A 17,017-nucleotide genomic window follows, 5' to 3' on the forward strand; every position below is an offset into this window, starting at 1 on the left:
AAGAGCTGAATTACTACAACCCTGGAATATGTGTGTTATCACCTATCTTCATTTTAGACAGAGAGATACACGTTATTTTCTGTTTTGTCTCACCCTCCCATAATCAGATCAGGTCAATAACTTTCCCAAAGAGATCTCAGGTTCTTCATTCAATTCAGCTCAATGCAACAATCATTTGTTAAGCATATTCTGAAGGCAGGGCATCGGACCAGGCTTGAAACAGGGGGCAAGTAGAAGGATAAAGTCAAGGTTTGCCATTTCCTTCTCCAGCGCATTTTACAGATGAGTCAAATAGAGTGAAATGACATGCCCAGGGCCACCTAGCTAGTAAATATCTGAGGGCAGAGGGAAACTCAGAAAGATGTCTTCCTGATTCCAGGCCCAGAGCTCTACCCACTGCACCAGCTGACCTCTAATACCCATTCGGAATCAGAGAACTAAGAGGTGACTTTAGAGATTCTGTAATTCTGTCCCTACTTCAAAAATCTCAAAATGAGTTTTCTCACCTGCAAAAATGAGGGAACTGGCCAAGGGTCTCTGAGATCTTTAGACCTATGGATCCTAAAACATAAATAAGTTCTATTTTTAAAGAAACCTAGGGCTGTTTTCACTGTTACTGGGAAGCTGTCCCAAAGTTCAAGGCAGCTGACTGTTAGGCCATTATCCCTCAGAGCGAGTTCAGGTTGTGCACAATGACTTCCAACTTCATCTCCTCTCACTTGAACGATTCTAATGAATCTCTATGTGGTCTCCCCTCCTTCCTATCAAGCATTTCCTCTCTGTGATCTATCTTCCACAAAGCCACCAAATTCATATTCCTAGAACACATACCTGTCGCTCCCCTACTTATGAAGCTTTGGTGATTCCTAGAGCTTCACTGATGTGAAACACAGATGTTTTACATTTAAATTCCTTCACAATCTGATCACTATCTATCTTTCCAGGCTTAGGCATGGCTCTATGCTCTAGCCAAAAATGGATGATTTTATGTTTCCCATATATGACATCTGACCTCCTGTTTTCATTCCTCATTTCATTTTCACCTAATGCAGCCCCAGCTCTTTCAAGGTAACCAGTACAAGGGGTACTTTCTAAAAAAGTTTTTGAGATTCTAAATTTTTTAGCAATTGCTACCCCATGACTTTGTATTTACTCACTAATCTATATCCATGTTTTCACTCCAGGGAGAATATATGTATGTGCCATGAAGGCAGGGACACATTTTCATCTTTGTATTCCCAGGGCTCTGCACAGTGACTGAGTCAGAGGAGGCACCAAACGAGTGTTTATTGATCAATTAGCACTGAAATGACTTGTAATTTTGGCCTTTGTGTTCCCATAACCTACAACAGGGCTTAGAATTTATAGTAACAATAATAGCATGTTATCTCATTTGATCCTCAGTACAACTCATTATCCTCACATTAGAAGAAACTGAGGCAGAGAATGGTTAAGGAACTTGCCCAGTGTCACACATCACACAGTTACAGAGTCTGAGGCAAGATTTTAATGTGGGTCTCCTTGATTCCAAGTCCAGTATACTACACATTACACCACCTCGCTGCCTCCAATAGTAATTTCCCAAATGTCCCTTGAATGGACTTCATCTCCAAGGAAAGAGAAGAGATCATCTTCTTGATGAAGAAGCTTCCTAAAGAGCTTAAAAACTATGACATTAACTTCTGGCTAAAAAAATTTAATTCCATTAAATCTGACCCAGAAATACTGCTTTCTAATTTCTCTAAAATAACTTCTTTTCAGCAGTCCCTTTCAAGCTGCTCAACACAGAACTCAAAATTCAGTAGATTTTGAATTTCTGAAGCCAAAGAAGAGTGATTAATTAATTCAAATCAAAATGAAGAGAGGGTATTAGTAGAGTAGAGTGCCCTAATGAATGTTTTACTGAACACTTTTCATAATTTTTTTAAATAGAGGTACAGACAGCACAGCTGTCAAATTTTTAAATAATATGAAGCTAAAAGGGGGAGCAAAATTATGCCCCAAAAAGATGTTGACATGCTGAAACCATAAGCCAAAACTCCCATGATAAAATGTATTCACTAATCTATGTTCACGTTTTCATCGCAGGGTGAATACACATACATGCCAAGATGGCATACTCTCATTTTCGTTTTTGTATTCCCAAGGATCAGCACAGCGACTAGTCAGAGCAGGCACCAAATCAATGTTCACTGATCAATTGGCAATGAAATGACTTGCAATTTTGGTCTTTATGTTCCCATGACGTATAACAGTGCCTGGAATTTAGTAGCAATAATGATGAAATCAAAATGTTCTGTGGAAATGAAAAGTACTAAACTTGGATTTTTTTTTTATTTTAAAATTCATTTGCACAAGTACAGTCTGTTTGTGGGGAAAAAAGATGCTGGAGTTTTGGGGAATCCAAGGCATTATATGAGTCAACACTGTGACAGTACATCTGGAATCACCCTCATGTAATCTTTGGGATGAAAGAGAGGAGTAGTAAATCTGGAAGAGTCCCAGTGCATGCTGCCCTGGTCAGACCATATCAGGAATATGTTCAAAGAAGTCAGTCAAACGTAGGTTGGGAAAAGAAATGTTTATGGTAACAGGATGTTAATGGTAAGTCAAGAGAGAAATAATAACTGTCTCCAAGGACTTCAAAGACTGTTATGTGGAAAAGGAATAAGATTTTGCTAGAGCAAAACTAGAACTGATGCACAGATGTTGCAGAAACAGAGACTTTGGCTAGGATAAAGGAAATCTCACCTCAGATACTTGACACTCACTAGCTGTGTGACCTTGGGCAAGTCACTTAACCCCAATTGCCTCATCCTGGGTCATCTCCAGTCATCCTGAAGAATATCTGGTCATTGGATTCAGATGGTTCTGGAGGAGAAGTGAGGCTGGTGACCTGCACAGCTCTCCCTCACTCAAAACAAAGTCAAGTGCAAGTCATGTCATTATTTCTCTGATGGCGTGATCGTCTTCAGCAACAGAGGGTGAACACACAGACAGCCAGGATGTAATCAGATGGCCTGCACTTCAGGTTAAAGCTGAATGATCATTTGTAAGGAATACAGAATTATATCCATGCTTCCTTTTTCAGCAAAGGCTGGACAAGATGAACCTTGAGATCTCTTCCAAACAACTTTCCACAATTCTATAAGCAACTCATAATTTGCCAGATTTGATATGTGTTCCTGACCAGAAATTGTGCCTATGTGATTCATCACTTAAAATCTGCAGAAGTAATTGAATAATTTGTAAATATCAATTTCTGAGAAAGATAGATAATTTAGAAGGTACTAGCAAAAAAAAAAAAAAGACACAAGGATTTAAAAATATTTTAGAACACACAGCAGACTAGATTTAGACAATGGGGTTGATTGAATTCCAAAAGTCACAACATAGCTCATTCACTAAATTCATTTTTTAATATAAAGCAAAAATACAAAATTTTCACATGAGCAAAGTACTATGCTAGATATTAGAAACAGAAAGATACAGACTCTGTTCTCAAGAAACTTACAATCTGATATGAGATTTAATAGAGGTTTATCCCTAAAAAGGTTATTAGATATGATTGTACCAGAAATAAAATTTAGGGCACCTTGAGTCAGACAGGCCTACATAGGAAAACAGGATCATTGATTTAGAACAAGCTATGAATATTTCCATTTTCCAAATTAGAAAACAGACTCTGAGGGAGTAAGTTGTCCAAGATCACACAGGTATTAAGAGCCAGGATGTACACCATTGTCTGTCTCAAACACAGTATTCTTTCCTCTGCCTCACTTGCCAATGAGTCACTCAGGACATATTTCCCAGTTTCAAACCAGTGAATTATAAGGTATAGGAGAATAGGGCCCAGACTTGTGGTTTCATTAACATAAGGAACTCCTTGACAAGAAAAGTCCTTCTTTACCAATGTGGGTCAACACCTACTGTTCAATTTATAGTCAAATGAAACTAGCTATATCAGAGGTGTCAAACTCAGAAAGAAACCAGGCCATCATACAGTACATAAAGACTTCTACAGGTTGCATATTGACTGAGAAAACCACATGTTAATTTACCTATATTCTCTTATATTCTGCTTTCATAATTCAATAGATTTCCAACACTTTGACAAAATAATTCTGAAAAAGGGTCAATGACCTTCACTACCCTTCCAAAGAGGTCCATGAGACCAAAAAAATAAGAGTGGGAGGGATTATGAAACCCCACTCTAGGTACTCAACTCATGTCTTAATTTTAAAACTGTCCAACCTAACTCTCTAGGAGATATACCTGAACAACTGTTCAGAGTTTGTTGTTGTTTTTTTTAATGTCTAAATTTTGTGAAAGGAAACAGTACAGTGCTCTGGATTTAAGGCCATAACATCAAAGGGCCTGACACCTCTCTTTGCTATAAATGACCAGTACCACCTTGCACTAGTTATGTGAGTTGTCTGGATAGCCACTTCTTTGCAATGAAAAAAAGTAGTTGGTCCAAATGGTCCCTAGAATTCCTTTAAGTGTTAAATCCCATGATCCTAAATTTCCTCATTGCAGGTTAATTCAAGAAAACAGCACCATCAATACCTAGACTTGCAGTATTTCTACAAGCAAAGAATAGGTCAGAACAAGCACAAATTAATGAACTGGGTCAGCAGAATTTCTCTGATCATTTTTTTCTTCAGGAAATCTGCTGCTATCTTTCAATGAAATTGCTTGTTCTCAGTGTATATTTAAGGAAAAACGACAGGAAAGCAGGGTCTTTTAAAAGCTCTATTATCAGAATTAAGAAGTGCTAAATTCAGATGGATTGTGATGTGTTTGAGAATAGGTAAGGTAGACTGAAAGTACAGTCACAGTCTAACATAGTGAGCCCACATTTATATGCTGCATGCAGGGTAAAGTTTACTATCAATAGAATTTTGCATTTAAAAACTAGTGGGTCACATTGGTCCATAAGATTCCTGATAATTTTTTCAATGGAAGATAGGCCCTGAGGCAGGGGGGGGGGAGTGAACTGTTTACATTCCTCCACGGAAAGATAATATTTGTAGCTCTTGAGACTTTTCTCAATATTTGGGTAGTTGGAGGGATTACATACACACACATATATACATACACATATATAGACAGAGAGCACAGAGTGAGTTGAATAAGAAGGGATGCTATCTAAAAAAATAAAATTAAGGGGTGAGAGAAGAATAAATTGGGAGGAGAAAGGGAGAAATGGAATGGTGAAAATTACCTCTCATAAATGAGGCAAGAAAAAGCTTTTTCAATGGAGGAGAAGAGGGAAGAGGAGAAAGAGCAAAAAATGAAGCTTTCTCTCTTCACATTTTGCTTAAGGAGGGAATAACACGCTCACTCAATTTGGTATGAAATCTATCTTACACTACAGAAAAGTAGGGGAAAAGGAGACAAGTGGGGTGAGGGAGATGACAGAAGGGAGGGCAAAGGGGAGGAGGGAGTAATTAGAAGTAAACACTTTTGGGGAAGGACAAGGTCAAAGGAGAGAACAGAAGAAATGGGGGGCAGGATAGGATAGAGGAAAATACAGTTAGTCCTACACAACATGACTATTATGGAAGTCTTTTTCAAAACCACACATATATAGCCTCTATTGAATTACTTGTCCTCTCGGTGGGAATGCGTGCAGAGGGAGGAAGGGAGAGAAGCTGGAACTCAAAGTTTTAGGAACAAATGTTGAGAATTGTTTTTGCATATAACTGGGAAATAAGAAATACAGGTAATGGGGTATAGAAATGTATCTTGCCCTACAAGAAAAGAGAGAAGATGTGGATAAGGGAAAGAAGGGGTGTGATAGAAGGGAGGACATATTGAGGGAAGGGGTAATAGGAATGCAAGGTGTTATGGGGTTGGGGGAGGGGAGAGATGGGGAGAAAATTTGGAATTCAAAATTTTGTGGAAATGAATGTTGAAAACTAAAAATAAATAAACATTAAAAAAACGATAGGCTCCCTGGGAGATGTCTTAGCTTTTCTCTTTATATCCCCAGCACCCCTAGATCATCATCTAGTACATTCATCTAGTAAGCATTAAAAAATGCTAGAGGAAAAGAGGGAGAGAAGAAGAGGAACAGGAAGGAAAGAGAAGAACAAATGCACTATCCCTCCTCCTCCCCATCCTCTTTAAGTAAAGTTCAAGCAATGGGTCCCCCTTGGGGATTGTAGTTGGGAAGTGGACTCACTCACAAAAAATGCTAGGATCTCAATTTCTTCATGTGTAAAATAAGGTCCCTCCCACCTCTAAAGCTATGATCCTACAAGCCTATGAGAATCTATAAAAACCCTACTTGGACACATTGATGACTTCTCAATTTCTTATTCACAAAAATATGTTTATTAGTTCTAAGATTCTGATGCTATGATCTTCACCCTTTACTAATGCAGGCTACCTTGGTTTCTATTTTGTGATCTTAAACTATATGAATCAAGTGGTTATATATGGAATCATTATTTCCCAGAAGTCAACCTAACAAAGCATGAAGTCAGATTTTTTTTTAACTGTAAATTTTAATTTTTTTTTTAAAAAGAAAGCATGAAGCTGTGGTTTTCCCATTGTTCTCAGGGTACCTACTGCATGGTGCTCAAACTAACTCTCCTCTCTCCCTGCTTGAGAAATATATTGAAATATTTCCTCCATTTTCTTCTTTTGCTAGTTTTTTTGAAGTGTTTCTGAAGACCTGTCAGGGAGAATGGATGTACAGGCTTTGATTCCTTCTCTTTGCCAAACAGTTCTGTCCAGCTCTGCAGACAATAGCATCATCCAATCTTAATAGCTGGACCTGATCTACTTTTTATTTTATTTTGTTTTGTTTCATTAGGGTACTCTGATTTCACCAGAACAACCAGGAATCAGAGATTCGATTCCTAATGTTCACCTTGAAGCAGACTGATATCATTCAATATTTCTTTTAAAATTATTTGTTCTTGTCTTTTCCTGCATAGGGTATGGTTGGATTTTTTTATTATAAGAAAAATTCATAGGAGATGAATAGATAAAACATAAATATTCATTAAACATTTTGGCAGGGAGTTTTTAAGCACACTCTCTATCAACCTTAGGAAATAATCATATTTTTCAAAATACAGAGAAAGGAAAGACTGCCATATTCACCATGATGCATGGTAGTAAGTCATTACCAGCTAAATGAGAACGCTAACAGAGAATATAGTGAAAATGGGTGACATGCTCAATATCTGAATACCAGGAAAGTCTCATTTAAAAATCAATTCTCAATGCCATCTGTATAAGACAACCTTAATTTGGCATAACATTATTCTGTCTGCTATACACCTGCTTGTTCTCTGGACTATGAATGAAAAATAGCAACTTTTCAACCGTAATAAACTTCATACCTTCCTAATTAGCATATCTATTGAAATGGAAAAAAAATTAGTCTCCTTGCAATAGCACTTCAAATACCTCATGGAACATGAGGGGCTATTTCAAAAATACTCTGGCCAATTTCAGTTATTCCAGAACATTTCATCCCCAAATGTTAGAGAACTAGAGGCATTACTATAATAGAAATGGTTTCTTTTGCACTTTTAGAAAACATTTATAGTAATATTATTATGATAACATTCAACTGGAAATACATCTCATGAAGATGCAAATGGATTTATCCTCATCTCATTAAAAGACTTCACACATTAGCATTTCCAGATATCAAGTTGAGACAGTATCAATTAATCTTTTTTTGCAAGAAATTTCATTATTCATTATCATATGTTTAATTTTTTTAAAGAAATAACTGAAAACTGAATTAATCTAGTTGGGGGGAAGGTTTGGTTTCTGATTTGAATTTTTCTTCAATTTACTACTCAGTAAATATCTAAAAAGATTACTCATTTTATTTAAGACCTCCCAAAAAGCAAAGGATTCTCCTGGTAATGCACAACAATGCATGCTAACTTAAAGGTAGTATTCCAGACCTAAGAGCATTAACAACAAATGGCTAGTATAAAAATAATAACAAAACAGTCAAAAGAGGTATGTAAATACTAAACAATTCCTGAGGCACCCAATGACACAGTAGCAGAAATCAGTTGTTACACTTAACAAACATAAATATTTATAACAAGGCCAATGTCCTCGGGCTTTTGACTCAGGTTGTTAATTTCCAGATTGGTAATTAACTGTTGAAATTATCCATTTGTCAAGAACAGATATTACTTTAAAAAAATAAAAATGAAACCATTAGTTAAGGGTGAGTGTTCATTACGGAAAACAGTTTATGTGGTAGACAGTTTCCTAAGCAATTAAAATAAGAAAATGATTCCCAGAGATTTAACACAGACATTATTTTTTCAGAGCATATTCTAATGGTCACAAATATTCTACGCTCGGAAAGAAAGCTTTAGCAGATGGTTTTCTGCAGTACATTAGGGTAAATGGCCTTCAGATAACCGAAGCCCAAATGAAATTAAAATCCAACAGAAGACTTGCTTATTCAGAGAAGGGAAGGTAAAAGATCTATCTTTTTTTCTCTCTTTAGTCAGTCATTCGAATATTAAATCGTGTTATTTCACTGTTTAAACAAGCATCTCCCTAGCAGTGATTAAAAAGATAAGAGGCTGCCTGGCATAATCCATAGCACTTTAAATTTTTTCAAGGGTCTTCTGACATATTATTTCATTGGACCTTGTCTGTAGGGACTGTTGGATACAGGGACCCATTTTCCAGATGAGGAAACTGAGGTGCCCATCTTAGGTTAAGAAACTGCTTTCTCAACCATTAAGATGGTTCCACATCCATTTACCTACTTTTAAAGAAATGATGCTTGCAGGGGGAAAGTACAAAGTCTCTGGGGTTACTTCAGAATGAAATTTTAAAAGCTCTCATGTATCTAAAAGATGGGTACTGCCAGCAGGAAAAGCAACTACTATTTCCCCTAACGGCTTACCCCAAAGTATTTGTTTTGTTCGTATGTTTAGGCCTGTTACTTACATTTGGTTTGTACCGTATTTATGAAGACCACATAGCTCTCCAATGGATTACAGACTTTTTTGAAACCAAAACAAAAGAAAATAAAAAACACTCATTTGTCCTTTCCCTAATTTACAGATAAACCTATGGTTTCTGGAAATTGTTGCCTATCTCGATCCACTTTTAACTTCTGCTGAACACCCAGAATGTCAACATAAGCAGCATGCTGGCTTAGTAAATATTATTCTCATCTTCTTAATTTTATATTCATAGATTTAAGTGACAACAAATAGCACCGTGTGGAAAAAACACCAGCTCATACATCAAAATGAAATACCCAGGGGGCATCTGCCACTCTGCCAGGCTCCTGGAAAATGATATCACCTGCAATGCAGTTCCTGAGAGTAAACCTGAGGGAACTGCATTGTCTCCAAGCAGACAAACAGTGAGCAGAAGCCAGTGTGTAATCAGGTTGGTAGCCTCCCATGGAAACCAACACAGTAATAATGGCCGTCTGCTTTTTCCTTCTGCAGTTCCGATGCTGAAAATGGTTACATTAACAAATGGTTTTCTCTTTGATAACTTTCTGTATATTGGGGAAAATCCTTTCCTTCAGAAAAGGAAAAGATTGGTCCTGCTGTGGTAGAGAACACACACACTCATAATAGTTACAAAGACATTTGCTAAAATAATTTGAGAGCAAAGGTTTTGGAGAGTGGAAAGAAGAGCAACGGGCTGGGAGGAGCAAGATCTGGGTTCTGCAACTGACTACCTTGGCAATTTGGGGCACTTAGTGTATCTGGGCCTCAGTTTCCCCATCTTCAAAATGAAGAAGCAGGATTAAATACGGTAGATTTGGCTGAGGTGTTGGTCGGCTTGGATGAACTTTTTTTCCCTTCCTCTTTCTTGTAAGGGACATTTCTTTGAGAGAGAAGGCAATGTGTTTGGGGAATGGAAAGGATGGGAAAGTAAAAGATAACAATGAAAATTGCTGAAAACAATGAAAATAAATAAAATATTCTAAAATAAAAATATTCTAAGGAAAAGAACATTTTTCTAATGTTCTAAAATAAAATAAAAAATAAATGTTCTAAGAAAAATGTCATAAGTTCTCATGTTTAAAATCAAATAAATAAGAAAATTAATGTTCTAAGGAAAAGATCATAACTTCTAGTGTTATAAAATAAAGTAAACAAAAATAAATATTCTAAGGAAAAGGATATCACCCTTAATGTTCTCAAATAAAGAGATAAAAAATGCTCTAAGAAAAAACATTTTAATGTTCTAAAATAAAAGGGGAATAAAAAATAAATGTTCTAAATAGTATCATTTCTAATGTTCTAAAATAAAGAAAAAATAAATATTCTAAGAAAAGAATATCAATTTCAGAATGCAACAATTTTTAAGAGACTTCTATAAAAAAAAATAGTCATTAGGAACCTGATTTTAGAGTCATGATGTCCTGGGTTTAAGCCTTGCCTCTCACAGATACCAAGGGGCAAGTCATTTAACCTCCCAGTGGCCCAAGACACTTTCTTAGACTAGCAATTACACAAAAGTTGACAGAGGCAGGCGACCTCTCTCACTCCCAATGACGCCCTATAAACCTCCCCCTTCTCTGTTTTTAACTTTTACACTCGGATGCACAATGCAAGCATGTTAGAAATATTAGCCAAGCAGAATTCAGCAGGATCACAGGTTTTTTTCCCCCTTGCATTATACAAGAAGAGAATGGTGGCAGTGAAGTTGTGATAATCTCCTTCAAAGTAGAGCATTCATATTTGGCTTTAAAAATGTCTTTACCTACCTTCACATTGTCTGGATGAAGCCCTCCGGGGTGTTTGTCCATATACTGACATAAATCAGTGTGCTGGAAGACAAATCCAAAGGAAAACGTATTAATATCCCTATGGCTCCAATACAAAGAATCAATAGTGTTCAACTTCAAAGTGTCTGTTAGTTCTGTAAAAAGCACAGAAAAAGTGAGTGGTTCCCTTTTCAGTCCTGATTTGTGGCCCCCCTTCTTTCACCCTTTCTTTCACCACCACTGTACTATGTCTTTACCTTCAGGCCTTTAATTCTGTTCAGCTTTCCATGTGTTGGAAACATTATGGGTGTGAGTAATTCTTTAATGTGCCTGATTTCTTCTTCAACCAACATGGACAGCTCACTTAAAGCCCCATGTCATACTTACAGGCATAATGAACACTCAGTCTCCAACTTCACTGTCTGGTATTTTACCCAGGTAGGATAGGAATACTTTTATCTTCTACGCAAGATGAAATCACCATAATTAGCTTCAAAATCAAAATTATAATTTATCATATTCAATACTATGAAATCCATAAACATAAATAATTATTTCCTTAATTGCAGAAGTGTCAGATTCATCAGAACTCAGTTGTTTATTTCTTTAAGATCAAAACACTGGAGAAACCATTTCAATGATAAATAATAACTAGAGGCTGCCATTTCTGTTAAGAAGACTAGCCACAACTTAGCTTCCAATGTACTTTTTCTCTCGAAACATTATCATTTATCTCATGAAATAGGTTGAAGTGACAAAAGATATTCAAAGACACTATTCAAATTTGTCAAGTCCTGCTAAGTGAAAGCCAGAGAACATGATCATGAGAATTATCTGAACACTTTGAAAAATAAAATGACGATAAGGCATTTTATTCACCACTGTCATACTGATTTTTATTAGATGCAGCTGGTGATATAATGGATCAAGTGCTGGAGCTGGAGTCAGGAAGATCTGAGTCAAAATCAGTCTCAGATACTAACTAGTCATGTGACTGGTCAAATTCCCCTAGCCATGATTTGCTTCAGTTTCCTCAACTGCAAAATGGTGATAAAAATACCTACTTTCCAGGATTATTGGGAAGATCAAATAAGATATTTGTACAAGAAAAACAAACAAACAAAAAGCACTTAGCACAGTGCCTAGCACCGAGCAGGCACTATAGAAATGTTCTGTCTTGCTAAAATTTAATTAGAACATAGGTTAAAACTTTCAGGAATCTTGTTATAACAGTGTTTGCTATAGAACAGATCTGTGTATGAGGTCAGTCCATGCAGGTCTCTGCCGGCAGGACTCTTGTTGCTGTCACCAAAAATAATCTTATGGAAGGAAACATAACATTAGAATGAGCATCCCACATAATAATAACTAGTGTTTACCACTTTAAGATTTGTAGAGTCCTTTACGAATATTATCTCAAGTTAGCCTCACAAGCCCAGGAGGTAGGAGTTATCCATATTTTACAAATGAGGAAACTGAAGCAGAAAGAGGTTAAGAGGTTTGCCCAGGGTCATGTAGCTAGTATGTGTCTAAATTCACATTTGAACTCGAGTCTTTTTGACTTCTGGTTTAGCGCGCTATCCATTTTGCCAGTTACCTGCCATATGAGCACTTATTCAACTAATTAGAAATAGCATAAAAGATTGTAAACTGAATGCAAGGAAAGGACTGGGTTCTTTCATTATCACGGCAGAAACTTTTCAAAACTCAAGAAACTCAGCTTCCTCTGACTTTGAAAAAGAATTCATGGAAGAAGAAACAAATGTATAAATTTGGCATTGCAACAGTATTTATCGCAAAAGGCAAATGACAGTCAAACTTAGAAAATCATGATCTCTGAGCTGGACAGTAACTCAGAGGTCCTGATTGTACCTAAGCAGAAACTACTAACTCTAGCCTCCACTTGAAGATGCCCAGAGAATAGGGTTCTACTACCTCCCAAGGCAGATCCTTAAACATTTGGACAGCTCCAGTCCTTAAGGATTTTTTTTTCCTTACCTGTCAGTGAAAACCAAGTGTCTGTAACTTCTACCCATTTCTTGGGGTAAGTGAAACAAAGCTAATTTTTCTTCACTACCAATAAGATGGAAGTAGATACATTGTTAAACTCAGTGAGTTGTGTGTGTGTGTGTGTGTGTGTGTGTGTATGTGTGCGTGTGTTTTCTCCTTGGTATATCTAGCACCCATATCATTATTCCTGGCACACAGTAGGTATTGAATATGATTTTTCACCAAAGCCACTAATATCTTACCTTGAATATCTACCTACTGAGAAGCACTAAGAGTAAGAAACTCAACTAAAAAGGATTTAATTTTATGAACTTAAATTTCTTCATATGCAAAATGAGGGCGCTTACCTAAGTGACCAGTAAGGTTCCATTCACCTTTAGATGTACGATTCTATTATAAAGACTAGTGGCACAATGCCAAAGGTGGAGGTCACATCTCTCTGTTTTGCTAACAACTGATATAAAACTGATGTGGCAGGGGGTGGGGTGGGGGTGGGGGTGGGGTTTGCTTGTGTTCTACTTGGTATCTTTCCTATCAAAACAAAATCATCCAACATTTTTTTTTCATTAAAATAGAACCATAGCTATAGAGAAGCAGGGACATGCTGAAGGTATTACCACGAATATCTATGGAGATTAATCCATGTTCTTGTGTGCATTTTATTGGTGTTTCCAACTCTGAGGCCACATGTGGCTGTCAAAGGGTCACACTGCAGGTATCCCACCCCTGCACTAGAAGCTCACTGTTGCTAAAATCTGGAACTGTCCTTGGGATTCATGGGTAGGTTAAGGACAGGAAAAAGAATAATCAAAGGAGCAAACATCCGTTGCCTGAACATATTCTCCACTGGCATCACTTTCCCCACACTACTGTCTTCATTGCTCCCATATCAAATATTCCCTTTTTTAAGGATGCAAAAAGACAACAGAAATACCGTCATAGAAAGTCAGTACTGGGAATGCCAAAAGCAGAAATGTTCCTCATCTCTATTTCATCTGAATTTTTATTCCATCCCGATCCATTCTTCTGTTAGGTCTCCCTCTCCCTCCCCCTACCTTACTTCTTCGGGATTGACCCCTCAAATTCCCGAAAATGCAGACCCTGTGCACATTTCAGAGTAGATTTATTTGCTGCTTAATGGTCATGTCACCACACTAGGGTGGGGGAAAGGACCTCCTGGAGATTCCCCTACCCACACAACCAATATCTCTGAACTGATATTCCTTCCATTCCAGCTACCCTGTTACTGAACTCAGAAACAGCATCTAGTTTGGAGTCTTAAATGGCCATCATGAACTCAATCGTCAGGGAAAAGCTTTAGACAAAGGTCAAAAGCTTAAGTTCTGATCTGAAATGTTACCATTCAATACCTAGGGTTTGAACTTGGCTGCCCCATCTCCTTTAATCTTACCTCTTACCAAGTTCAGATCTTTGCCTCATCCTATAACCCAGCCCCAAGCCCTCTTTCATCCATCTCTGCTTCATTCGGGCCTGGACCAGGGACTAGCATTGGACAAAGTGTCATAGAGAGAGTTTGTGTTTGGCATCTAAGATACTGAACTACCTGGAAGACACCCATGAGTTGTACAAAGAGTACTCTAGATAAATATAAAGCTAGGACCTGCAGCTGGAGTAATATGGGTCCATGTGCAGCCTCCCAGGAGAAGATAGAGGTAGAAACAGAACCTCCCATTCCTGCCAAGCTAAAGTTCTTCCTGTTTCATTTTTTAAATGCTGATGATCAATTAAGCAGATTTTATTTTTCTTGACAGTATCAAAGGGAAGTAAAGCACCTGAATTCTTGAGCTGACTTTTGACAATAAAAGATTCAGAGTGCAAAGGTCTGTAATGGAGCACCTCTACCTCTGTGATTATTTTCTCTGATCTTATAAAACCAGGGGAAGGGTCCACCAATGTGGCGTTGAGTGATTGAGACAGCATTATACCAGCAGCTCTCAGTACTCATTCTGCTGAGTGGATGGGACACTATGGACCAATCAATTCATTATCAGACTGAGCTTCAGAATTGGAGACCTTCAAGGGATTTAGAGATCATTTAAGGGTCTAAGGGTTCCTAACACAGAGTGCATGAACTTTTTTAATTTTTTAAAAACTGATAATTGTATTTCATCACAATTGGTCCCCTTAGGTAATCTTCTGTTTTCTATTTTATACATTTAAAAAATATTACTCGAGTCCATAGGTTTGATTGGACTTCTGAAAGGTTCTGTGGCACACACGCACGCACACACACACGCAGAAGATTAAGATGACCTGATTTAAATCTGCTCTCCTGCATTTTACAAATGAGGAAACAAATTCATCAGAGTTAACTTAGCTAAGTCATTAAGAGTCAGTGTCAGAGGAAGGAAACCTGATCAGTGTTCTTCCTATCCTATGACATACCTGACAGGGAATTATAAGAGCTGGATTTGAATCCAACCTCAGTCCCTTTCACTGGGTGCCCTTGTCCAAGTCACAGTAGGCACTTAATAAATGTGTACTGAATTTAGTGAACTCACTTCATCTCTTTAATTATAAATGTTTCACATCAAGGTAAGCCTGTAGACACAGATGGAGGAGGGGGTGGGAAGCATGGGATTTGGAGTCAGAAGACCGAGTTTTCTTATTCCATGATAATACTGTATTTTTTAAATCTCTCCATTGCAATTATATTATTGAAAAAGAAACATAATGTGTTCATTTAACTACTGGGAAGACCTGAAAGAAGAAATTTTTAGAGGTGTGAAAATTTCCACTTAAAATAAAGAAGAAAAAATTAAATTTAGTGATGAAATCAGAATTTTCCCTATCAAGCATTCAATTTCAAAATGAACCAACCACTCAATAAACAGTTACAATTTGCAGTGAGTTTAATGGGCTTGTTGAACATTTAAAGCAACTCAAATATGTCCTAAGAACTTCTGTTTGGTCGTTTCATTGGCGTGCAATTCTTCAACACCCATTGGAGTTCTTTTTGGCAAAGATACTGGAGCAGTCTGCCATTTCCTTCTCCAGGTTATTTTTCAGATTAGGAATGGAGACACACAGTGTTTAGGTGACTTGCCCAGGGTTACACAGTTCTAAGTGTCTGAGGCTGAATTTGAACTGAGAAAGATGAGTCTTCCTGATTGCAGCCCAGCGCTCTGACCACTATGGGACCACCTGCCTGTTCATTAAGATCTACTCTGAGCCAAGAACTACCTGGTGACACAAAGGAAAAAGCTCCAAACTGCCCTTACGTTCAAAAAACTGACATTCATTTTGTAAAGAAAAGGCTTCTATAGATAGAACTCATGAGAATGTTGAATAAAAGATGTTCAACTTTTTTTCCTATAAACTCAGAAAATCCTTTTAGCATCAGCCTTTCTTCATTTATCATAATCTGTTCCTTGAGTCTGTACCCCAATGGCAGTCAAAGGACTTGGCCTCTCTGTATCTCAGTTTCCTCCACTATAAAATGAGGATGTTTAACTCCTCAAGTCATTTCTTGTTTCAAATCTATGATCCTATGACTATATTCTCGTGTTCCTTTTTCATCAACTGATTTTCCATGAAGTTATATTACATATTCCAGGTGTAAAAACCTCTAATGAGCTACTAGGCTTTCTTCTCATCACTTCCCAAGCTTGTCACTGATTCTCCAAATATAATGTCTTCCACTTGCTCAGCATCTGGTCATGTTAAAGATGAAGTCCATGGTTTTCATCGACTCTCTTGGAAGTCTTTCAGAAGTGCTTCCAAAATATGGCAATGAAAATGACAGTGCTATTTTCATCATCTGTCCCGAAAATGAATGTCAGCCAAGGTCCTTCCACTAATATGTTACCAATTTTGAAGTCCTATTGAAGATAGCTACTGATGGGACAGACACGTCTTTATTTATTTGATGGATTTAGCTCTCCTTTTTGATGTCAGTAAGAAGCTCATCCAACCAAAGGTCAATAATTTTAAGTTTCTGACCATATCATATCAAAAAACATATACTACAAGGGTAAAAAAATAAAGATTCCAGAGGAAAGGACATGCTGACATCATTTCATTTACTTGTCTTCAAGGGTTGGTTTTTTCCCTGAAATTAACAGAATTTTTCATGTCTTGATATCTAACATTTCACAAGAAGTACTTGGTAGGCAGCTTGGAAAGCCAGCTATCCTTCCCAAGTGAGCCCCAGGTCCAGCCTCTGGCACAAAATGGGAAGGTAACTCTCCGCAATAATCTCAGTTCTCCAGGCAAGTTAAAAAATCAAGGGTTCTTAGCCTAGGG

At 37.4% G+C, this 17,017-nt stretch overlaps 1 protein-coding gene across 3 annotated transcripts in view; it reads right to left on the reverse strand.

Annotated features, from left to right (window-relative positions):
• CDK14 (cyclin dependent kinase 14) overlaps positions 1 to 17,017 on the reverse strand; it is a 678,242-nt gene that overhangs the window by 337,652 nt on the left and 323,573 nt on the right. For all 3 annotated transcript variants that reach the window (XM_072651519.1, XM_072651521.1, XM_072651520.1), the window contains one exon: positions 10,742 to 10,804. In XM_072651519.1, the coding sequence (XP_072507620.1) occupies positions 10,742 to 10,804 (63 nt within the window). The remainder of the gene's footprint in view (positions 1 to 10,741; positions 10,805 to 17,017) is intronic.

This window comes from Notamacropus eugenii, chromosome 3, assembly GCF_028372415.1.
Source record: "Notamacropus eugenii isolate mMacEug1 chromosome 3, mMacEug1.pri_v2, whole genome shotgun sequence".
Lineage (NCBI taxonomy): Eukaryota > Metazoa > Chordata > Mammalia > Diprotodontia > Macropodidae > Notamacropus > Notamacropus eugenii.